The sequence below is a fragment of the Camelina sativa genome, chromosome 2 (genome assembly GCF_030686135.1).
Source record: "Camelina sativa cultivar CO46 ecotype springtype chromosome 2, ASM3068613v1".
NCBI lineage: Eukaryota > Viridiplantae > Streptophyta > Magnoliopsida > Brassicales > Brassicaceae > Camelina > Camelina sativa.
This window is the reverse complement of record NC_141881.1, coordinates 23,611,853-23,637,311: the sequence shown is the minus strand read 5'-3', so window position 1 is coordinate 23,637,311 and position 25,459 is coordinate 23,611,853. Positions and strand designations below refer to the sequence as shown.

The 25,459-nt window shown below is 31.2% G+C and overlaps 1 protein-coding gene, 1 long non-coding RNA gene, 1 other non-coding gene and 2 pseudogenes across 10 annotated transcripts; 1 reads left to right on the top strand and 4 right to left on the bottom strand.

Annotated features, from left to right (window-relative positions):
• The first annotated feature begins 4,026 nt into the window (after window positions 1–4,026).
• On the top strand, window positions 4,027–9,944 carry LOC104729574 (uncharacterized; annotated as a pseudogene). The gene is made up of 13 exons (XR_015582169.1): window positions 4,027–4,218; window positions 4,491–5,615; window positions 5,738–6,019; window positions 6,098–6,164; window positions 6,323–6,484; window positions 7,787–7,914; window positions 8,166–8,401; window positions 8,513–8,716; window positions 8,803–8,895; window positions 8,981–9,083; window positions 9,194–9,487; window positions 9,571–9,663; window positions 9,738–9,944. The product of XR_015582169.1 is annotated as an uncharacterized LOC104729574 (transcript).
• A 1,533-nt stretch (window positions 9,945–11,477) lies between these two features.
• TRNAF-GAA (transfer RNA phenylalanine (anticodon GAA)) lies at window positions 11,478–11,550 on the bottom strand. Its single transcript has one exon. It is a non-coding gene; the product is annotated as a tRNA-Phe (tRNA).
• Window positions 11,551–11,772: 222 nt separating this feature from the next.
• Window positions 11,773–13,215, bottom strand: LOC104754130 (uncharacterized; annotated as a pseudogene).
• A 2,684-nt stretch (window positions 13,216–15,899) lies between these two features.
• LOC104754118 (F-box protein At2g35280-like) lies at window positions 15,900–16,328 on the bottom strand. Its single transcript, XM_010476271.1, has one exon. It carries the CDS (start codon window positions 16,326–16,328, stop codon window positions 15,900–15,902), a length of 429 nt encoding a protein of 142 aa, XP_010474573.1.
• A 5,715-nt stretch (window positions 16,329–22,043) lies between these two features.
• On the bottom strand, window positions 22,044–24,197 carry LOC104729558 (uncharacterized). 7 transcript variants are annotated; one of them, XR_015582136.1, is made up of 6 exons: window positions 23,889–24,178; window positions 23,573–23,647; window positions 23,259–23,359; window positions 22,968–23,036; window positions 22,753–22,789; window positions 22,044–22,633 (listed from the first exon to the last, which is right to left on the bottom strand). It is a non-coding gene; the product is annotated as an uncharacterized LOC104729558 (long non-coding RNA). The 7 variants fall into 7 exon arrangements; XR_015582140.1 differs by having other exon boundaries at window positions 23,953–24,155; XR_015582143.1 differs by lacking the exon at window positions 23,889–24,178 and adding an exon at window positions 23,753–23,842.
• Window positions 24,198–25,459: the final 1,262 nt, after the last annotated feature.

Genomic DNA, 25,459 nt, shown 5'->3' with positions numbered 1-25,459 from the left:
AATTTGCCTTATCTCTTTTTTTTTGGTGATTTAGAGGAAAGGGCCGGAGTCACACTATTTATTGGTGAGAGGGTTTTACTCATTTAAGGTATGAAATCTCCCAAGAGCAAACAATATTTAATTGAAACCGTAAAGGTGTATCTCTTACTAATTTACAGTTCACTTTTCTTTTTCTGAGTAAAATAAACCATTTGAAGATATATATATATATATATAACCAAAATTTTACTCGTTTTGGCCTTCCAATTGTCTTTGTGTAATCTGATTTTCTTTACCATTTCAAATATAACCATCAACCAATGTTACATCATAGATTAGATAGTGCATATAAGTATAAAGAACATCATTTAAAAACTATATTTTTTCATGTATTTTTTTCCCAAAATATGGTGCCAATGAATTCGTTAAATCGACTTTTCAATAAATCGAAGGTTGTTTAAGTATTGAACTAATGTGTTCAAATATATAACAATTACTAAACCAAGTAATCACAATATAAAATTTTATAATGGAGTGAGTGATGTTATTTTTTACTTATTATATATATATATATATATATATATATATATATATATATATATTTTTTTTTTTTTAATAATTGAATAATTGCAGATACAACGAAATTGGAAAGCAATATATAGACACCTAAATTTCAAGTTTTTCATAAACACTGTACTTACACATGTCAGCTATGTCTGAGTCAGCTTTACTACATTTGGTTCTTCTTTCTTATCCTGACTTGCCGGTCTGGTGAAATCCGAGGCCCAATACGAAAAAGAAAAAAAATTAAGGTTTTTTTTTTAAAAAAAATAAGAAAAGCTGAAATTTGTTTTGCTAACTATACTGGGGCTTTCACAAATTTTTATTTATTAACTCTTTTGATTTTGAGATTTTTTTTGCTAATTATGGACTTTTTTTTGCTAATTTTGAGGATTTTTTCTAATTTTAAAACCTATTTTATTAGTTATGGAATATTTTCAAATTATATGGCTTTTTAACTAATTCTTAGACTTTTTTGGAGCTTATTAGTGGACATTTTTAAAAATTATGAGGCCTTTTTATTAGTTTTGGGAGGTTTGAAGCCTTATTAGTTTTTTTTTTTGTAAAAAATTCTTGCAAAATGGGCTTCGAAATTTTGAGGCCCAATACGAATGTTTCATTTGAATGGGTGAAGGGCCGGGCCTGCTTAATATTGACATATATGAATTGTGTATTTTCTTTAATTATGTTGTTTTTTACTTCTTACTTTCTATGTTTTATTTTGTAACTTTCGAAATACTTTGTTTAGAAAAAAATCCCCACAATGACAATTTAAAGTAATGGTTCATGAACTATATGTGGAATGACAGTTTTATACAATTATATGGCCCTATGAAATTTTTTTGACAAATATGTCCAACATACATTAGCTATCCATAATTAATGGTTCATCATCACATAATACGGGGTTTACTAGGTATCACCACATGAATATAATAGCTTTATGAAAATCATTTTGTTGCGGCCAACATTACAATTTTTCTCGAAATTCTATTACTGATAATAATTGGGAAAAAAGCTTAAAAATACCTCATATATTTTTTATTTGGAAATTTAATACCTCGTCTTTTTTGGTTGGAAAAAAATATCTCATTTAATTAAAACGTGTGATATAATACTCAAACTAATAAATTTTGTTAGTTTCATACTTACGATTTTTTTGCCAAAATAAAATCCCGTTTTTACCCTTACTATGTCAATTAATAATTAATTTTAAATGTTATGGTATTAATTTATAATTTTATTTGAATTAAAATTAATAAAAAGAAATATTAAATAAATTTATTTTTAATTTTAATTCAAATAAACCTATAAATTAAAAAAATTCTTGGGTTTACAAAAGAGTGATTAGGGTTTAGATTTTACAGTTAAACGAAATTATATGTCGGTTTGGGTTTACAAAATAGTGGTTAGAGTTTAGATTTTATAATTAAACAAAATTATATGTCGGTTTGGGTTTACAAATGAGTGGTTAGGGTTTAGATTTTACAATCAAACAAATTTATATGTCGGTTTGGGTTTATAAAAAAGTGGTTAGGATTTAGATTTTAAAATTAAAAAAAATTATATGTCGGTTTGGGTTTATAAAAGAGTGGTTAGGTTTAGATTTTACAATTACAAAATTGTATTTCAATTTGGGTTTATAAAAAAATGATTAGGGTTTAAATTACACAATTAAACAAAATTATATGTCGGTTTGGATTTATAAAAAAGTAATTTAGATTTACATATTATAATTAAAACTATAATATAATATTTAGAATTAATAACTTTAAAATTGAATGATATACATATTTTGTTTTTTTAATTAATAATTTGTTTCCTTAATTAAGTGGAGGTGAACCCAAGAATTGTCCATAAATTAATACCATGTCATTTAAAATTAATTATTAACTGACATAGTAAGTGTAAAAACGGAATTTTATTTTTGTCAAAAAATTGTAAGTAAACTAACAAAATTTATTAATTTGAGTATATCACACGTTTCAATTAAATGAGGTATTTTTCTTCCAACCAAAAAAGATAAGGTATTAAACTTCCAAATAAAAAAAAGATGAGATATTTTTAAGCTTTTTTCCCGATAATAATTATATAAGTAAATTTCAATAAAACTTATTCATACAAAATAAAAAATTTTGTTCACAATTAACTTTTGTACCACAATGCTTAATTAATTCAAACAATACAAAATGTCAATCTCTATTGTTCCACATTACAAAAATGGCGGATGCCACGGCCACATAAAACGAACTACTCATAAGTCATAAGTATCATGTCTTCTTACATACGAACAGATCCAGTTGAAATCTAAAACCAAGGAAAACCATTTTCATCACATCCATTGTGATCAGTTGTTAATGTTGATGTCATTATATAGGGAGAATAATGTGGGAGCCATCTATAGGAGATGTGTGTATAACTGTTTTAAAACGGGACATGATGAACATATAGACGATATAGTCGTCATATCATTTGAGGTGGTTGCCCACATCAAGCATTTAGACAAGTGCTCCCAAACAGTCGCAGGTTTAAAATGAGACTATATAAGTCCTATCAAATGCTTGTCGGAAACATCCTATTGGACAATAGAAGATTTCCATTGAATTCTTTGCAACTTCAATACCTAAAAAAATATTTTAGAGGTTCCAAGACCCTAAACAAGAGTGATTTTCTCGATGCACTCCCACATAAAATGGTAGCATTTACGTATGTGTTTACTCTTACCATAAAATATTCCCTCTGTTTGGAATCTACGCTTTTTGAAGGTTTTTTTTTGTTGGTACCATTTTATTAGATATTTTTCATAATTTTGTGCATATTTTTTATATTGATTTAATAGTTTATTACCAAAAAAAACTATTAAAAGAGACATAGGGAGTATTATACTTGCAATATCAATATTTTATACACGGTTATTCAACTAAAGAGAATGTATAATGAAGTTATACATGTATTTTTTATAATAATGAAATTACAATAAAACCTCTATTAATTAATAATGATGAGACCATGCAATTTTATTAATTTATAGTGATATTAATTTATCTATCAAATATATATTATTTTATAGTGTAAATAATTATTAATTTGTAGATATATATATTTTAGTTGTTTAAATTGTTAAAAATTAAGACACTACAAAAAATCATGTGTGTTGTATCATTTATTTTGTATCACAAAATAAAATGAAGTAAATTTAAATTACTTATTTTCAAGTGAAACAAATAAAAATGATTAGCATCAATTAGATTATTTGATGTTATAATTATCTAATTTTACATCAGTTATTTATAATTGATTCATTTTCAACTAGTTTGTATCACTTTTTTTTTAATTGATACAAAATATATTTTTATATCATTTAGACAATTGACGTGTTTTTTGTTTTTGGATAAAATCACTTTTAAAAATGATTTGAAATTTACATCAATTTAAAATTGATGTTAAAAAATGGTTTTTAAAGAATTAATAAATCTAATTAATAACATATTTGCCCGTTAATTTTTTTTTTCTTTTCCTTCTCTTTCTCTCTCGTTATCCTGATACCGAGCTGAAAAAAATAATCTCCGATACCGAAAGAAGAAAAACAGAACAGAACTGTAGAATCAATCAGAAGAAGAAATCTTAGAAAAATTGGAAGCTTCTCTCTTGTATTGGAGTTTGGTTCGGTGCGAACTGGTAAATCTTTGTCCTCTATTTTTTTTTTTTTTTTTTGCTTAAAAAAACAGTCCAATCCTTGTAGTCACCGATTTCTAATCCTCTGGATTTTTTTGGTTGTTGTTCATAATTGATTTGGATTCGAGATTAGGTTTTTCTCAGTGATTTAAAACCTGTAGAAATTGGGTCGAATTGGGAGTTTGGAGAACATTATGCATAAGTTTGTGGTTTCTTTCTAAGCTTGAGTAAAAGTTTGAAGATGCAAGCAATTCTTATTGTCTGATTGGAAACAGGCAAGAATGGTGTATTACGTACAAGATCCTTCTGAGACAGAATGGAAAATTGCAGTTCATATTCAACCTCGAGACATGTATGACATGGGCGATTCAGATGAGGTGGATGGCGAAGTTGATCCTATCTCCACTAACATTTCATAATCGTGGTTTGGTTTTCACAAACAGAGAGTCTCCACGAGAGAGTCATGGTTTGGTTTGAATTTTTATTTTTGTTCTTGAACAATTTTTTAATTCTGCTGTTCTGTTTTTAAGGTTTTTGTTGCCTAAACTACTTGTTTTGATAAATTAATTTGTTTAATTTTGCTATCTAAGTTGCAGACCGCAGATTTTGGTTAATTGATTTGCATAATTTGGTTGTCTAAATTGTTTTGGTTTATAAGTTTAAGGCTGCTTTGTGAAATTGCAGGGTTTGATTTACTAAGTTATAAGTTTTATTTTTGGTGAATGAGGTTTTCTTGTGTATATATATATAGTTCCACAGGGAAGAGTTCAAGAACAATAAGAAGACATTTAGTTTCAGGGATTTAAGTCTATATGAATAATTTGTATTTGCAAACTTTTGTTGTCTAAGTTGCAGGTTTTCTTGTCTAAGCTATAGAGTATCGGTTTTTGTGAATTAATTTGCATAATTTCGTTTGAGTTTGAGACATTGCAGGTTTGTCTGCACCTTGAAAAGAGTCTGAAAATTTGTTTGAGTTTTTTTTGGTCTTAGACCTGTTCAAGTCAAATTTGTCTGCACTTTGAGTCTGAAAATTTGTTTTGAGTTTTTTGCTCTTAGACTCTGTTTTTGTCCTTTGAGCGTTTTTTAATTACAAGGTATAATTTTTTTCAATTTTTTTTGGTTCAATAGTCGAATAAACCGGGTTTGGTACATAGAGTGTTTAAGAGCTTCTATTGCCAAGCTAATTTGTGATGGCTTCGATGACTTGCTTGGAGACTGAAGCGATTAAGAGGGTTCTAAAAACTAGATCAAGTGATGCTTGCATCGATAGCAGGTTTAAACCTAGATCAACTAGCTCCCCTCTCTTCGACATCTTAATCTCGGATGAAATTAGGGTTTAAAGCTTTCTCTCTAATACCAACACCGTGACAAGACAAGAGAGAAGAAGTTGTAAAAGCTAAGTCAGTGTGTTCTCTTCTAAAGCTTTTTGTAATTTAATTGAATTGCACTTTATCCTGTTTCAAAATCTCAGCAACCAACTACTCGCCGTTGTACTAAAGATTTGCTGTTTATATATTACTAGAGAGAACTTCTTGCCGTTTTCATTTATTCCGCCGTTAAAAACCACAAAAAGCCACTGCGCTGCTTAGCTTCGGTGCTTCAATGGCGACGGCGACGAGGTGAATATCAATCTTTCAAGATCAAGCCCTATCTATCGCACTTCCGTATGTATCGAATCTCTTTCTTATGATCACGATAGCAATGACGATTATGAATTTGAAATCTCCGGTTTTTGATCAAATCTCCGACTTCGATTTCGCATCAAGCAATACGTCTATCCGTCAATGGATCAGTCAACTTGCAGGTTTCAGATTATCTAAAATTTAAGCCTATTGGTTCAATTTGGTTCCTAGTTAAATTTCTCTTCTTCACTCTTTATCAGGTGGTCTGTGTGGTGGGGGACATCTCTTTCCTTCATGATACAATGGATTTGCGATTTTGAAGCAGAGGTAGCCCTTTGCCTCTGTTTTATTGTTGTAGTTTCACTGTTGATGGATTTTTTATACACCGAACAGATATGCCATGGTTTTTTTTGTTCACCAAATCTTTCAAGGTTTTTATACGTCAGTTAAACGATTAATTTCTGAAGTTCAATCTGACTTGTTAGGATTGCAAGGAAACCAATGACAATTCTTGTGATAAACATTACTTGGAGGGAGATAAGGCTAGACATTACTTGACCCACGAAACAAGGGAGGAGTTATTGCTTGGCACTGTCACTGAAATTTCCAGGCGTTATCATGAATTAGCTGCTGAACTTGTTAGCGAGGTAAGTATTTTTGTCATAAACACTTCCTAAGTATATAATAAACAAGTGAGTGAGACCCTAGCTTTGATAACTTAGATGTATCTCAATTTATAAATCTAGATAGAAAACACATCTAATGTTCTCATCATTTTTCAATATGCAAGAAAAAAAAGAAGATTTGCTGTTTTAAAAAGTAAACAAGTTATAGATTCTGGGTAGTTATATTAGAAGAAATAGACATGAGAGCTACAACAGATGATTTATTGAAATAGACATGAGAGCTACAACAGATGATTAAGCAAAAGCTAGTTATTATTCAATCTTGAAATACAGTTTATTTTTCATCAAAAAAATTTTGGCATGAGAAGTCTTAGCATATCTCTTATCACTTTTTTAGTTTCTTTATTGTGATGAAGCTGCCCATCTGCAAAACAAATCCTCTTCTCGTTTAAATCAAATTCTTGTTGGACTTTCTCCACTTCTTTAACAAGTCCATCTCCGGGGTGAAACTCTCCTCCATCTTCATAGAAAAACGTTTTGTTCAGATCAAATTCAATTATAACTTTGTTCTTTTCCTCCAATTCTTGAACAACTTCTACTGCGTCCACATTTTCTTGTTTCATTTTCCTATATACATCAAACGGCCATATGTCAATACCAATACAAAACATCAAAAATACTAGAAAAACATAGCAATCATACCCTGCTCTAATATATAAAAACAGAACATAATCATTAGTGGTTCCTTTGATCAAATAGAAGTAGTTACATAATTTTTTCAGAATTTGCAGATAGAGTTGTTAGAAGAACTGAGAGTAAAGTTGAGATATAAATACAATGGTCGAGAATTTAATACAAAAATATTTTAGGATTTGATTATTATCAAATTGTTAAACAAACTACCTTATTCCTTAAATCTAGGACAAATGAATCAACATGGACTAAATTAGTTATTCTCTCACGTTAATTAAGTAAGGTAATTGATTTTTTTTGTCATTATCTTTACCAAGAATTGAGTTTTTCCTTAAAAAAAACTTTAACACGAACTTATAACTTCAACTTGAAATTTATTTGGCGAAAAAGAAAATTTCATGATCCCGCCCACTTAAATTTTATGTCAAGCGCCAAACTATTATGTTTTAGTATATATTGAGATGATTAGAGTTAGGGTTTTTAAGGCAAATCTATTTGGTAGAAACTGCTAGCAGAAAAACAAAAGAGGAACTCGTAAATCTGGTAGAGTTAACTTGTATTTTATTCTTTCTAGATCCCGCTTAGATACATATTCTGTAGTGTCTAACAAGTTTTATTTTTTATTTTTAGTATACGATTGATGATGGATTCAGAGACACAAGCACCTGAAGATTTATCACAGATGGAAACTGATCACATGATGCCTTCTCCACTTGCTTCTGAATGTAAAAGCTTCAAATGGAAAGTACAAGTCATAGGTAAATCTGATTAACACTGAACAATATTTTTTTTTAAATCATTTATATATAGCTCTTGGATCTGTTGTTTGAACGGTGAATTATCCCTAGGAATACTTGTAGATGAGAGATAGGTGTAGTTAATTTAGTTGTAGACTTGATTGAGTCTATATCATATTTAGTTGTAAATTTTTCCATCCGTAACCTTAATTGTTAATTTCATTTACTATATATTAATCAAATTAATTATGTTACATGTGTTCATGAACAAGATACAGAGGGAAACATTGACAGCAAAATGGTGACATCTAAAGAAGTATGGAAATTTCAAAACATCAAAGTGATTGTGCATTTCGACGAAAACGGACAGCCAATCGGAGACTCTGGTGGTTTACTTGGATCATGGTTAGGCCAACTAAGCAGTGATTTGAATTTGCTCCCCATCGACTACAATGATTGGAGGTGTGTGAGTCATCACACAAGAAATAAAGCGTGGGATGTAATTCATGTAACTTCTTCCATCTAGTGATTTTTATTAAATCTTTTTTAATTAAACAATGTTTTGAGATATTTTTTAAGTTTGATCTCTATTGATTCGTTGTATGTGCTGTTATTTCAGTCTAGATTCTGGTTTGATGATCCCACTATGAGAAAAAAATATGTGATGAGTGCACTAGGTAGTAGATGCAAGGATGTGAAACTACGTCTTTGGAGAGATCACAAAAAAGATACTGAGGATGAAACAGTGGCGAATAAACCCATTAATGTTCTTGAAGAACAATGGTATAATTTGGTTCACACGAGGTTTGAGCGAAAGTGGAAGGTATTATATATTCGTTCCATATTTAGTTGTACTTGATTGAGTCTATATCAAATGCAAGTAATTTTTTTAATATGGTGAGTTTTCAGAAAATGCAAGAGCGGAATACAAAGAGCCAAAAGAAAAATACCATGCCTCATGTATTTGGAAGAAAGAGCTTTTCAAGGAAAAGAGATGAGATTGTAAGTAACTTATTTGTCTAGTAAAACTTGTGTAGTATATTAATATTAATGTAGTGTATAGTTTATGCATGTATTTTTAACAAAGAAAATGAAGACGGGAAACACTCCAAAGTCAAGCAGAATTTTTCGTTCAGTCTCGCATGAAGCCTGATGGAAGCTTTGTAAGTGAGGAGGCAAAAACACATGCGGTTAGTTTTTTATCTGTCAACCACATGGGATTAGATTAAAATGTGCTTTTATAGTTATAGTGTTCACAATTTAATTGTAACATTTCTAAATATTTGGTTGTTTTTTCTAGGAATCACTTACAACTTTGATGAGTCAAAATCCACAGAGGATAAACAATGTTGCAGCTAGTTTGGATGATGAATTTGCTCAAGTGTTTGGTCCAGATCGTTCAGGACGAGTACGTTGTGTTGGTCGTGGACCCACACCTTCAAAATTAGTGAGACGCTCAACTACAACTAGAGCAGAGATAGAAAATTCTGAAATGGTCATTGGGCTCAAGACACAAGTGAATGAACTATCCGACCAAGTTAGTGGACTGACTACATTCGTCCAACAAATAATTGGTACTTCCACTCCTGATCAGGTATTAATATAATGCTAGTTTTTCTACCTTAATTTGTATCTTTATAATTTAATATATCAAACTAATATATCAAACTAATTTAGGCAAGAGCATGGGCTACAACTTTTGCTGGAGCTTTTAGGAACATACCAAATCCACCTTCGACAAACACACCAAGTTTGCCTAATCCTAATCAGGTAAATAGTATTCATATATTAATTAAAAATTTCAGATCCCACATTTTATGTTATATATATATTTTTTTAATCAGGAAATGGACGATGGTGCCAATAGATATTCAAATCATGGAAACAACATTAGAGATATATGATCACGGAATGGACAATGGTGCCAATGGACTTAGTTTTACAATGTTTTTTTAGCTGCTTTGCTTTATTTATGTTTTATGGATTTGCAAGATGGATGCTTTATGTTATTTATTTTCTAATTTATGCTTAATATATGGATTTTTATTTAATTATTTTTGGTTTTAAAATTTTAATTTGTAATCTTTTATAAATCAATTAAATAAGCTATTCTGAAATTAAAATTCAATTATTAATACGAAAATAATAATATTCAAAATATTTTTTTACCAAAATTAATTATTAGAATCATTAATGAAAAGTGACATTAACTTACCATCAATTATGTACAAATGATAATAATATCTCAAATCGATTAACGCAAATGATACATTTACTAAAATCAGTTAAGAAAATTGATACTACTTTTTACTTCAGTTATATATAACTGATTCTAAAATATTTGAATCAGTTATTGTCAATGATACAACAATTAAAATCACTTCAAAAAATTGACACCAAAATAACATCAATTACGTACAAGTGATATTAATAGTACAATCGGTTTTTAAAATTGATGCAATTATTCCAATCATTTGTGATAATTGACACTAATTTTAAATCAGTTTAACTAAATGACATAAACACTAGCATCACTTAAATAAAATGATATAAACGTTGACATCAATTTTTAAAAAATGATATATATTGACATTAGTTATAATAATCGATGTAAATATTTGAATATTAGCATCGTTTTGATATAAACTGATACAAATTATTTGCATCAACAGAATATAAATCATTCATTAAAGTGATGCAAATTATTTTTGCATCACTTAAAACCGATGCAATAATAGAAAAAAATGATTTAATACCACTGATTTTTTGTAGTGAGATTTGAGACTTTTACCAAAATAAAATTAGACTTTTGGATGTTATAAATTTTGTGGTTTAGAATTAAATTTTTAATATTTAAAAAATATTATTGACAATAAATTACAAATACTATAAACAAATTCACTTATACACATAACATACATAAATTCAAATTTATGAATAATAATATCTATTATAGTATTTAAATAGCCTATAAAGCTATCAAAATGAAAATGATGCATATCTATAAATTTAAAACTTTAAAATATTTTAGCTAGATTTATGGTATGTTATAGAGTATTCTATACCATTGTAGTTAAAAAATACAACACAACAATTGTTTTATAGATATAAAGAAAATTCAAAAATATAAAACATACATTATTATATCAGTATATATATATATATATATATATATATATATATATGTAAGTTTCAATGATTATTAATTTATGATATTAATAAGAACATATTTTACTGGAGGATTTCAAGAAAATTGTTATCTTATTATCTTATCAAATTTTGTTATTTTTTATACTGTCTTGATTCGGGACCAGAATTTTATTAATTTATAGAAATTTTATTGTACATGAAAGTGATTTAGGATAAGCTTTATCTTAATTACAACTTTTGAACAGTTATTATAAAACTAATTTAAGTGAAACTATTATAATTCCATTCACGGACCTAAACATCATGATGACTGAAATTTCTAACATTCACGATTATGTTGCTCCAAAAGTATATCGATGGAAATTTGAAAATACAAGCGGATGTAAAGTTGTATAAAAGAACATATAAGAAAACATAAACTAAATGAAAATAAATGCGGTGAGCGTGGATCGAACACGCGACCTTCAGATCTTCAGTCTGACGCTCTCCCAACTGAGCTATCCCCGCAAAGACATCAATGATAACAGAAATTATAGACCAAATATAACAAAATCTTATGTAACCGAAACAATTTACATATCTTTTGTGAAATTCAGATGTTATCATATATAGAGTAGAGATACAACATGAGATGTTTTCAAATTATAGACCAATCAAGAGATATAGAAATTGACAACCAAGAAAAAAGAAAAGGATTTGATTAATGAATCGAAATTACATCAACTAAACCCAAAGAGAACACTTAAGAAAGACAATGAAGAAACAAAGAGAGAAAAAAAAATTGCATGACGAAACAAAAGAGGTGAAACAGAAGCCTCGATCGATAGCAAACTGAAAACTCAAAGGGACATGAATAAATTAAGACTAAGCTTGTCTTGATCTTTTTTTCTTGGTCAGCCACCTTAGCTCGATAATTTTAACCTCATCATCATCATCATCATCATCATCATCATCATCATCATCATCATCATCATCATCATCATCATCATCATCATCAGGCACCATGACTTTGTTTTTTCCCTTTGAGATGAGACTTTTTGATTGACCAGAGCCTAAACCATTCTCTTGTAAAGGAAACAAATCATTACAAAGATTTGTGGACGTTGGATTAGGAGGCACCTTGACTTTGTTCATTTCCATTGAGGGGAGAAGTCTCGAGTGACTTGATGAGCCCATTCCACTCTCTTGCAAAGAAAACAAATCATGACAAAGATTGGTGGAAGTTGGATAAGGAGGAGCAAAAGGAGGCACTATGGCTTTGGAATCCACTCCCGTTGAGAAGAGTCTTTCCGGGTGACTAGAGCCCATTCCATTCCCTTGCAAAGACAACAAATCATGACAAGGATTGGTGTTTCCAAAAAAGAGGAACATATCTTTCTGGAAATGAATCAAACGGGTTTTCAGCAACTAAATTGAATGGAGGCACACGAGGACAAACGGGACCGAACAGATTCGTTGTTCTCCTAGTGGCTTCCATGTCTAAGAATGAGTTAGTGTTGGTTTTAATGCTATTGCTGCTGCCTCCTATGGGCTTAGATGGACCAAGAGTGAGATCAAGATTAATATGGTCCTCATCATTTGATAAAGCATGTGAAGTGCTATAGCTAGGGTTCCCGGTGAGGGAGCGGTCTAGAGCATGAGGAGGAAACATGGTTGTCTCCATTTGTTTGACTCGGTCTAGAGCATAAGGCCTGCTGCTGCTGCTGCTATCGCCTCCTCCATACATAAAACGCGAAAATGACAACCCTTCATAGCTGTCGAAAGGCCCGAAAAATATCCGCTGCCTCTTCAATTCTTGCTCCGTTATGTGGAATTTCTGGTGATCGGCAAGTGACCTCTGGCTTGGGAACTCCCTCCTGCAAACATCACAGAGGTGGGTTTCGTTATCACTTACTGTTCGCACAGTCTCTAAAATGAAATGAGGCCTCTCAAGGATAGTCCGTTCAGACACAACCTCTTGGGGAGACTTTGGTTTCATCGTCACCTCCTCCTCGTCGAACACAACAACACTTTTGAGTTTCTGATCATGTTTGGGTGGGGAGGAGGAGTTTGTTGAAGACACAGGTGATTGGTTCTCCATATTTTGTTTTGTGAAAAAATTTTCTTATCTCTTTTGTGTTGTGATTCAGAGAAAAGGGCCGGAGATGCTCAATTTATTGATGAGAGGTTTAGCTCTTTAAGGTATGAAATCTTCCAAGGGCAAACAATAATTAATTGACACCATAAATCAACTTTGAATTTATAGTATTCTTTAAAAGATATATTAATGAATATATATATGACTAATTTACAGTTCACTTTTTTTTTTGGTGGAAAATTAATCATTTGAAGTTACATACTCGTTTTGTCCTTCCAATTGGCTTTTGTGTAATCTGATTTTCTTTTACAGCTCATTTCAAATAAAACCATCAATAATTCTTACACCTATAGTCGTGGTTATGCCTCTAAGTCTAAAAAATATTTAGAAACTATCACTTATCATATACTTTAAAAAAAAAATGGCGCCCGTAAGTTCGTTGAATCGACCGTTGCAAACTACCAACTCTTTAATAAATCTAAGCCAACTTATAGTAAGTATTTAGATTAAAAATATATTAACTGATCTGTTTAAATAAATAACAATTACTAAACCAATTGTAATCAAAATATTATATTTTACTAGCAATTGATCCGTGCTACCCGCGGGAGTTAAATGAAGGTGTATTTCGAACTTTTTTTTGTGTGTATTATTTTTTGGTTATGTAAATTCATCTTTATATCTGTTTTGTATTTGATTTGGGTGATTATGTTGTTTGTTGGATACTCTTTTAAGAAAATAGGTTTTGCAGTCAGTATAATTTAGTATGCTTTTTACTTTTCAAAATTTAAGATCATCTTCTGTGTTTTTTTTATGTTTTTTAAAATAATTATGATGAGAAATTAACATTGTGTACTTAAAGTTGTTGTTTTATTGTAATTGTTAGTTCTGATTAATTTATTATTATTTTTTATTTTGTCATTGTCTAGTATTTGGCCCGTGCTTAGCGCACAGAGTTTGATTAGGGTGTGATATGTGTTTTTTTGGTGGATATTTATAAAGTGTTTGTTATTTTTTCTTTATTGTTATTTTCTCTTTATATCTTGGTTGCTATTTTTTGGGTGTTTTTCTTTTTTGAAAAATGGTCATTTTGGCTTTTTTTTTTTGACAAACAAAAAAGATAGAGGTCATTTTGGCTTTCTTGTTTGCTTTTTTTTTTCATTAAGTACAATCTACTGTGTAGCTTTACATTTTTATTTTACATTAGTATTATTTAATTTAAAATTTGGTTTTGTTTTTCAGTTATTTAAATTGCATATTTGTAGATTATGATGTATAAGTTGATTTCTAGATGTAATTGTTTTTTTTTGGAATTGTTTTTTTTACCTGTTATCCGTTTGATTGCTTTTTTTGTATGTTTCTATATGTGGTTGTAGTTCCTTTTTTTAAAAAAAATATGTATTAAATGAAATGTGTGATAATGTTTGTCAATTTTTTTTTTTGTGATTGTGTTACAAAGTTTGTAAGTTAGTAATTTTTTATAAGGTTTTTAATTTACTTACATTTGGGTGTTTATATATATATATATATATATATATATTTTTCTTACATTGATTGGGTCCAAATATCCGTTTAGGCCTTTAAAGGTAGTGGTGTTTTGGGTCTAGATTGGGTTTTATTGATTTGAGGATGTATTTGTCCTTTTGGGAAATAGCCTGTGTCTTGTAGTTGTGTTTTTTCTTCTTTGTTGTATATCGGTTGTTGGACGGAATGGTGTGTATCAATATTTCAATCAAAAGGATAGTAGTAAGCCTGTAAATCTTATTTTGATGGGCGTTCTTCGTTTTTAAGCATTCATTGTGTTGATACAGAAAAATTTAATTTTGTTGGCGCCTTTGGGAAGGTTTCGTCTTGGCTTCGCATTGGTGGTGGATAATTGGTGCTCCCCTGGTTAGTTCGTTGACCGTCTGTGCTAATTGGTTCTCCCATGTGTACCTTTCATTCTCTAATTAAGTAATCGACTCTTTTAAGAAGCTTGTTGTAATTTGAGTTTCATTAGGACCATCTCAGTATTTGGCTAGATTTACTCGGTTTTCTTATTGCTCTTTTTGAAATTTTTTTGTTTTTTGTGGATTTCTGTTTGCGTATATACTGATTCTGAAATACTACTGGTTCTGCTGTTTTTTGCTACTTTTTGGGAGCCTTGGTTTTGGCTCGATTGCATTTACTAATCTTTTTTAAGCGTCTCTTTTGTGGTTTGCTAGTGTCTGCATCTCTTACCTTTTTTTTTTAGTTTGGTGATAGATGTCTCAACATGTGCCAAATTAGGTTTACTCTGTTTTAGTTTCGTTACCTTCATCCTGTTTTTTTTTCCTAATTCCCCTGTTTTGATCGGTCTTCCCTTTGTACTTTTGCGACCTTGTTTTTGTTTGCTGTATTTTCCTTTGAAGTTGTTCTTCGTGCATAACAATTTTATATCTTATAGGTAAACACCATTTTGCTAATATCTTTATCCTCGTGTTCATAGTTGTTCGTAATATCTGTGACTTATGTTGGCATGCTGTGCTATTGATTTTCATAAGTTGTTTCCTTTTTTGTTGTATTTTCAATTGTTTGAGATTGGACACATCAACATAATATTTGAATAAAAGAACTTGTAAAGAACTCTTACATTGGAAATATAGGTCATCATTAAAGGATGATAACATTCATAAATCATATTGTCGATCGTTTAGCTAAAAGAAGAAGACAAATTTGATCATCTGTTTGTAGTAGTAGCAATGAGGGCATCTATTTTCTATATCAGTGAGGCTACAGATGATTGCTGGTTGAACTTCTCTCAATGTAGTGAAGTAGCGTTGTAGTTTTTGCACATTGATTTTGTGTAAGGACTTCTTGTTATTTTCCAACATTGATCACCCTTTGCTTTGTTTTCTTTCCAGCCTAGTTTATCCAGCCACTGTTGGCCTTCCTTAGTGTCACCCCTGCATAACTTCACAATCCCGTAAAGATAAATACTGTTTGCATAATTACCTTCTACTGCCTTTTTCAAGTGTTCCAACTCTTCTTTTGTGTTGTTGTTGTGAACATACTCCTGGATTCCTTTGATATAGTGTGCCTCCACATTTCCACTTGCAATGCATTTTACCATTAGATCTTGGTACTTGCTTATTGCTGCTAGTGGTCTTAGGTTGATATTTTTGTAAACTCGATGATTTTGGGCTGCCTTTACAAAGTCTGGTGATGCTAGCATAATATGCCTGACCATTTTTCGTGAAATCCAAGAAGCTCTTGAGATTATATCTCCGAGCATGTCGTTTTGTAGTACGTCAAGTGAGTAGAGTGTGTTTTGTTGCATTTTTTGGAAGTTGGAGAGTATATTTTTCTACTATTTTTCTTCTGTCCTTTATAGAATCGACGTTTGTTGCAGTTACGTTTGTGTGTGTTAAAAATATTAATGTCGAGCTGCCACTATTTAGTTTAATTGGACCTTTGATATTGACGTCGTTATGAGTTATGCTCGTTACCTTCTTAATCATTAATTTAGGACTTCATTGTATGAGTTATTTGGTTTAGTGGGGTTTGATTTTAATTTTTCGATCCTTTTATATTTTTTTACGTTTTTAAATTATGGACATTTATAACTTTTTAAAGGAAATTACAATGGGAATACATATGTTCTCTACCGGGAATATAATTTGTTATTTATATTTATGATAAATAAGAAGTGTGGTTGAATTTTTTTTCTAGATTGTTAGAAACATTTTTTGACCTCATTTAAATTTTTAATCTATACTTTGTTTCCCTCTGCTGTCCGTTTAGAATTTCCCGAAAAATATATTTAGATTGAATGTCCATAATATAATGACAAATATTTAGGACTCTCATTTAAATGAGGTCAAATTATATTGACAAATTTTCCTTTATTTGTTTAATGTCCTCTATTTGAGAGTCCGACCCCTCTTTTTTTTTAAACTTTTTTTCCTTTATTTGTTTAATGTATGTTATGTGTTGTGAATTATAACTACAAATACATTTATATGTGTTTGTAATATTTTGTAAAATGAACAAGAAATAATCAAGAGAGAGAGAGATGTGATGTAGGGACGAGAGAGAGAGAGAGAGATTGGGAAGTCTTTTTCTTTTGATCAAAGACAAAAACTATATTTTTTACACTCTTACACAACCCCTTATTTATAGGACACAACAAAACACATGAGTCACTACCCTTTAGTTTTAGTAATGACAAGTTGAGAGATGTAGTGACAAATGTTAACACTTCAAACATTACATAGACAAGTGTAATGCCATGTGTCTTGTGATGGATAATCACACTTATTTCATAACACTCCCCCTTGAGTATCCATCACCAGCAATGAATTACACACTGCCTCATTAAAAACCTTATCATGGAAAAACCCAGTGGGATAAAAACCATGACAAAGGAAAAAGAGTACAGTAGTGTAAACTCCCCCTCGAAAAAACTTCATAGGTCTCGTAGATGCCCCATTCCAATACTCTGAGTATGCTTTCGGAATGTTAAAGTAGGAAACACCTTTGTAAACATGCTTTATAGTTCCCAACGAATAGTGATGCAATCTCTCCCTTCATTGGCATTCTCCGTCGAGGTCGATCTTTTGCGTGTTATCTGCTGCCTCGTTAAAAACCTTGTCATGGAAAAACCCATTGAGATAAAAACCATGATAAGGGAAAAAGAGTGCAGCCACGCGAATCATCATATTCTCTCCATTATTTAAGTAACTCTGTTACATTATTACTTGAGTTGATGGACTGTCTATCTTCTTTATTCTTCTCGAATTCTTGAGTGTAAGAGAGGAATATGTCTTCTTTTGTCGCTCTTGGTGTAGCTTCCTTTGATTTGGGGGACATAACAGAGTCTTCAAACAGAGTTGTTGCCTTTTAGTTTCTTCTTGCTAATGAGTCTCAACAAGCATTAACTAGTTGATGCTGATCAAACCCTCAGTGCAAAGTTCTTCGCCAACATGTTATGAGGCTCCCATCTTTGGCGGGTAACTATTGGTTGACGTTCGAGCATCATCTGAGCCATTATGGATTCTCGATGGCATATGAAGCACAATTATTTTGGCATGAATTGAATAAACGACGACCGAAGTCTATCACTAAAACGTCCCGAAGTCGCTGTTTTGCGATATATCTTTATATACATCTGATATAAATCTTCCATCTACAAAAACAAGGCCAAAATCGAGGCTTCTAAAAGATAGTAAGTCCAAGTTAATCATACCTTTGCAATAGAAGATACGCTTTAACTCATCTCAAAATCTACTTATAGAAAATGAGTTATATGCTGCAAAGAGATTAGTAGAAAATGCTATTCACAATTCATAAAATATATAAATGTTCGTCAGCATTTATATATGATTTTATATGACTATATATATATATATATATTTGACTTCCTTTAGAAGTGATTAGTATAACATCTATTTTGAAAGATGTTTACAAGATCTTTTATTCAAAATAACCCTTTAAGGGTTTGATGATCATCAACGAGTTCTCGAGAACATAATTATCATATCATATATCTTTCGGGGTTAGCTCTTCAAGCATCCCATGAGGCATATTTGAAGTCATTCATATAGCATCCATTTTGTTTGATAAGGTATTTTAACAAAACATGGCGCGACACACCATTTTGTTATATATCATTATACCCTTTTGATGCTTGGACCACAAGTCCAAAAATTACTCGTTTTTCATAAGAGTTTAATATAAACTTGAATACCTCTTTTATTGGCCAATATATATCTTTATACGCTCACAGAGCGGAGATTTATGATCCTCATTAGTCACAATGCGCGCTAGATCATTTTTATTGTCGACATGTTTGTCTTTGGTTCCATATTTCCCGTAATGACATGGTTAATCGAGATCTCTTTAATCATTATATATAAGATTTTATTCTGGTACCTGATTTCGTTATTAACCATATCAATCGGTTTCTTTACTCCTCTTGAGAAGTATCTTGCTCTTCTTTAGGAGTTTATGTGCTCCTCTCTAGGAGTCTATTAGCTCTTCTTTAAGAGTCTATCTACTCCTCTTTAGGAGTTCATTTGCTCCTCTTTTGAGAGTATAATCCTCTTTTTAATTTGCTCCTTTTTCTTTTCGAGGATTTTATTTATCTTAGGAACCAAAGTAGTCTATCACGTTTCTTATGTGTCATAGATTTAGTATGTCATCCGTCAGAGACATATTTTATTGGAGTATTTTTAGCTGGGATGTGAGATTTCTCAGAACTACAAGTTCATATTCATTTATGTGAGGATCAATAATTATATGAAATCTCATCCACCAGCTTATTGCATTTGATTTGCAATATATGTTTTGAATAGTGATCTGTTGAACTTTTGAACTTTCAAGTTCATATTCATTAGATTCATTTGTTCAAAGATCCAAAACTATTCAATGATTCTCCCATAAATAAGGGGAACTTTTATCATCCAACATGATGATATGCAAATCTTGCAGTAGGCACATCTCTCATAAGATGGCTTTAACATTATTAGAGCAGAGACTCATCTCTTGCATCTCTATATTATATCCTCTGTGGATGATATTTATATGCGGTGTGGAGGAGCATTTTAAAATATATATTACACACCCATAAGATTCAAAATGAGAAATATTTAATCTCCAACCATGAATATATAATATGGGAGAAATATTTCTTTATAAAATGTTGGCCTCATATATAATATTGACTACATGAAAAACTGCATGTTCCATGTTTTGACATAGAGATTAAATCACCAAGAACCGTTTTGCAATCTCTTTGAGTTGCGCTATGAACGATTCATTATAACTCATTTCAAGAGTGAACATCATAGATGTTCCACTTTATTACATGCGACATATATATGTGATAAACTATAGGATATGACTTCACCATAGTTATATCGCTATGGGTGTCAAATTCACCAAATTTTATCGACTTATTGTCGATGTGGGATTCCTTTAATTCTCCCCCTCGAGATGATAACTCTTGGAGTTCATTCATCTCGTATTGAATCCCACTTAAGGATCAATAACATACCAATTTTGGTTATGTCTATTATCTTAGATCCTTATAAGATGTGAGATTAGTATTATCCCCTCTCAAGATGATGACTTTTATGTCTATTCACCTTTGACCGAATCTTATTTTTAGATCGGTTATATTTGGGGTTTGATTTGGGGATTTATTAAAGAAATCAAACCATCATATATATACAATGAGCTTGTTAATCCAAAAGGATGGTGACTAAGCCAACATTATATGATTCTGGAGGCATAGCCTACCACAGAATTAAGGAGGAGGTATACAACCATCGACTCCATAAATATAAACAAATAGAAATTTAACGTAAATTAGATGTTACCTGAAATATGAATGAAGTCATGTGCGTACAACTTCATAGTGGCATGCAATACTTTTAAAACAGTTTTCCATTCTCAAAACAAAATTCTCAATGATTTTTAATATCACTGATTGACCGGGATGGCTTGACCGGTAACACTATGCTTGAAGCATTAGAGAATTTCATATTTATTATCATTTTGCCATCTTTGTTTTTGCATGATATAATTATATATACATGCATGTCTCCAATATGGTCAAACATGCGATACCATATTTATTTATAGTCTCAATATAATAATTTTACGCAGACAAAATTTCTTTGAAACTCTATGAGTTTATTTGAGACTTTGGAGAACACTAGACATCGATAATTATGAATCTGATGTCTTTGGAAATCGAGAGACTAGCTCATCTAGATCTTCCAATTATTTTTGCACTGTCTATAATATATTGACATATGCTTCATATATTCTCACAAGAAAAATATATTTTTGATCTTAAAGACATCTTATTAAATCTCATATAAAATATATTTATCATTTAGCAAATAAAATAAATAGATGGAAAAATTTATAAAAAAATAAAATAGAAATCATAGCTTCCCATGTAAGGATTCAAGAGGCCTCATTTTCATTTTAGTGAGGCAACGACAAAGCCTTTTTATTAATCGTGAAAGAGGCAGAGCCTATATATGTATAATGATCAATCCGGATCTTATATAGCTTTATATTTGATCGTATATGAGGCAGAGCCTGTTATATAAAATAAATTTTTCAGAGAAGACATAGCTTTTTATTAATCGTGAAGGAGGCAGAGCCTACCATATATAACGATCAATCCGGAAAAGACAATCTTTTATTTGATCATGAAGGAGGCAGAGCCTACCATATATCTCACGATCGGTCCAAAATATGATTTAGCTATATATTTGATCATAAAGGAGGCAACGCCTACAAGTTATGACGATCAATCCGGAAAAAGGCATAATTTTACGATGTCTATACTATTTATGTTCTATAAACATAATTGAAACTTACTTACCTCGTAAAAGCTCCAGCGGTAAAGACATCGTGCTGATAACGTGTTGTGAATTATAACTACAAATACATTTATATGTGTTTGTAATATTTTGTAAAATGAACAAGAAATAATCAAGAGAGAGAGAGAGAGATGTAGGGACGAGAGAGAGAGAGATTGGGAAGTCTTTTTCTTTTGATCAAAGACAAAAACTATATTTTTTACACTCTTACACAACCCCTTATTTATAGGACACAACAAAACACATGAGTCACTACCCTTTAGTTTTAGTAATGACAAGTGGAGAGATGTAGTGACAAATGTTAACACTTCAAACATTACATAGACAAGTGTAATGCCATGTGTCTTGTGATGGATAATCATACTTATTTCATAACATTATGGATTTTTTTAGTTTTTTTTTTTTGGCTTAAGTTGTGTTGGAAATATTTATTTTTCCTTTTAAGTAGTGGTTGGACTTGAAATTTAGAGTATATTATTTTCCGGAAAAGAACTTTAATTTAGTTATATTCGCTGTTGAAATTAAACTCTCTTTATTTCAATGAATCGAGCCATATAGTAGTATAGTAGGGAAAATAGCCACTCCTATGAATTTTTATTATTATTTGAAAGAGCGTTTTATTTAGTTAAACGTAATGGAGAAATTATTTTAGTTTTTTTCCCTCCCTGTTAGATTGTCTATTGTGTAATCTACTAATGATAATGGCAGACTTGGATTCTCCCGCTCTGTTTCAGTCTAACTTGACGCAGATGCTTAACAGGTGTCCTTATCTGGAGGTAATTTGTTAAAAGCTTGCTGAGGCGTTGGTCAGAAGAAGCCAGAAAGTGTGAAAATTGAATTTGAGGTTTATATTCTTGTGATGCTTGCAGTCTCTGCAACTTAATATCCGATGCATCCTAGTAGATGCCACAGCTTTCCAGTCTGTTAGATTCTCCTTGCCAGAAACTCTCAAACTTCTAAGGTTACAACCACTGCTTGAGTCTGAGGCCATTCTTCTCATGAACAGATTCAAAGTCACTGAAACTTGTTTATCTCAGGCTAATTATAGTGCCTTCCTTTCTCCTTGGAAACATATCACAAGTGGAAACGTACCCTTAGAAGATGATGAAATGAACCAGTTAGCACGCCAGGATTACCAATGGTGTTGTGCTTTCTGGAGAAGTATGGTAAAACATCAGAGTCAATACAGCTCAAAAAAATGGATTTTGCATCCATGTTTTGGTAAATTAGTGAATAAAAAATGATGCTAACTGATCAAAATCGAGCTTTTACCTTATTCGATTGGAAGGAGAGACCATTCCTGGGTTACCTGATAATAAGTTTCAAAATTAAAAAAAGGATTCAGCAAAATAAGAACAGTCTTCAAAAAAAGACCCTTCAAAGCTCCAACTTCGAACTCAGAGATTCCAATTCATCAACCAAAACCATCAATGTGCAATATATTTAACAAAAGTATATAATACGAATATATAAGCAATACCACCAACCGTAAATTTCTTTTACTTTGCAAAGCCTGTCTCTTGTGCTGGACTTGATATCTGACAAGCTAATCATAGCTATCATAGGAACTCAAAAGTTTTCAGGGGGTATATATTATAAACGATTTAAGGACATCGTGAAATTAAGATAAAATATGATCCTAAAGATAATTGAACAATTATAAAGCTAGCAATCTACGATACTATACAAAAATTATTGACGTCCTAGCCAAACAAAGATAGTCGTTCTTATCTTACTAAAAGAAGCTAATGATAAAAATGAAACAAACAGGTCCACACCTCCATTACAACATGAAAATCCATAGACTGCATCAAGCCCTCCAAGTTTTTGCAGTTTCTCCTTGAACATTCCTCCAGCTTTTTCACAGTACCAGAGGTATCTGGATGAAGAAGAACAATATAAATTATTAGCAAGAAAAAATATAGATCAATTATAATATTGTGTAGGATCTACAACCGGCTACACATCTGTTAAACTGAATCACTGGAAGCAAATAAGTCACAGCAGATAACATGGCTTCTCAATTTCTATAACCCTATATAAAGTCAGCAAGTCAATTGTTTCCAACAAAACAGAGAAGATGTTCAAGTACCATCAAAAGAGATTTTGGACAAGGACGCCTTCTCCATATGTGAGCAATTCCCGACGCTTTGCCATCCCTACAATCCTGCATTTGAATCAATGATTTAATTTATAAAAAAAAACCCCAATGATTTCGTGGCATAAACAATTTAGGGAAAGTAAAAGTTGGCTAATTTTTAATTAAATTCACCACCACCAAGATAGAGGAGATTGAAGCCAAACTAATTCTATAGCAACATGCATCATCAAAGAAAATTTCAGAGACAAAGAAAATTATATAAAGCATGAAATTGGAGGAGATGACATTATATAGGACTTAAACTTACGCCAATTGAAGAAAGAGTAGTGGGGCTTGAATTGAAAGAGGGAGCATTGAACATCTTGAATTACCGTTACACAGGAAGACGTTACAACAAACATGGAAGACAGTGAAAGGGTGTGAAGGGAGGAACAACGCTTCAGGTCGCACAACGGAGACGGCCGAGCGAAGTTTCGTGGAATGAGGTTTTATTTCATCCTGGCAAATCCATTAGGTGAACCAGGATGAAAGAATAAAGAAGGGAGGACAACGCTTAAGGTCGCACAACGGAGACGGCCGAGCGAAGTTTCGTGGAATGAGGTTTTATTTCGTCGGCAAATAAAACATGTATTAATAATAGATTGGGCTTTTAAAGAGATATGGGCCACACAAATAGAAACTGTTTAGTGGGTAATGTCGAAAATTGGGTTTAATAAACAGAAATAGTGACTGACGTGGCAACACCAAAAATGAGTAAAAGGTAACTTTATATATATAAATGTTTAATGGGGTGATGTTATTTTCATTTATTTTTTATGTATATATTTGCATAATTTCGAATACAATGAAATGAAAAGCAATATATAGACAATTAAATTTGAAGCTTTTCAGTACTTACACACGCTAGCTAATAGCTATGTCTTAGTCAGCTTTACTACATTTGGTTCTTCTTTCTTATCCTGCCTTAATATTGACAAATGTAAAATGTGCATTTTCTTTAATTATGTTTTTATTTTATTTTATACTTTCTATGTTTAATTTTATTAACTTTCGAAATACTTATTAGGAAAAACATACCTACAATGACAAATTGACAATTTAAAATAGGTGTGCATGAACTTTTACGATTGCCAATATTTTGTTTTTTGGTAAAATACGATTGCCAGTTTTATACCATCATTGCAGTTTATCATTAGTGGCCCTCTGAAACTATTGGACAGATATCTCCATATCATACTTTAGTTATCCATATGTAATGGTTTATCACCACAAAATACGGTTTTACTAGATAATTTATTTTATCACCACATAATATAATAGCTTTATGAAAATCATTTTCATGCTGCAACCAATACAATTTTTTCGAAATCTGTCACATAGTAAATAACAAAGTAGTTTTCAATTAAACTTATTCATACAAACCTTTTGTTCAAAAAATACATTATAAACTTTTGTACCACATTAATTGTGATAAGTTGTTAATGTTGATGTCAAAAACATTAACAACTAAATCCACATCAAGCATTTAGATAAGTGCTTCCAAACATTCGAAGGTTTAAAATGAAACTATATGTCCTATCAAAAGCTTGTCTGAGACATCTTATAGGAGATTCCCCCGGTATACCGTGACCCAACAAGACCATAGTTATGACAAGATCAAAGGAATATGAAATATATGTTTTACCGTCAAACATAAAGGTTTCTGATATGATTGCACACGAATACTTGCGTTGGACATGTAAGTATAGTCCCGTTAAATTTCTTGCAACTTCAATTTAGAGGTTCCAAGACCGTAAATAAGACTCATTTTCTATCATCTCGCAAACCAAATCAAAATAAAGTTCGGTTGGGAAGCGTAGCCGTAGACAATAAAGTGAA

Excerpts from the sequence above, each read along its gene's own strand:
- LOC104754118 (XM_010476271.1), bottom strand. The coding sequence starts at position 16,328 with ATGGTCAGGCATATTATGCTAGCATCACCAGACTTTGTAAAGGCAGCC.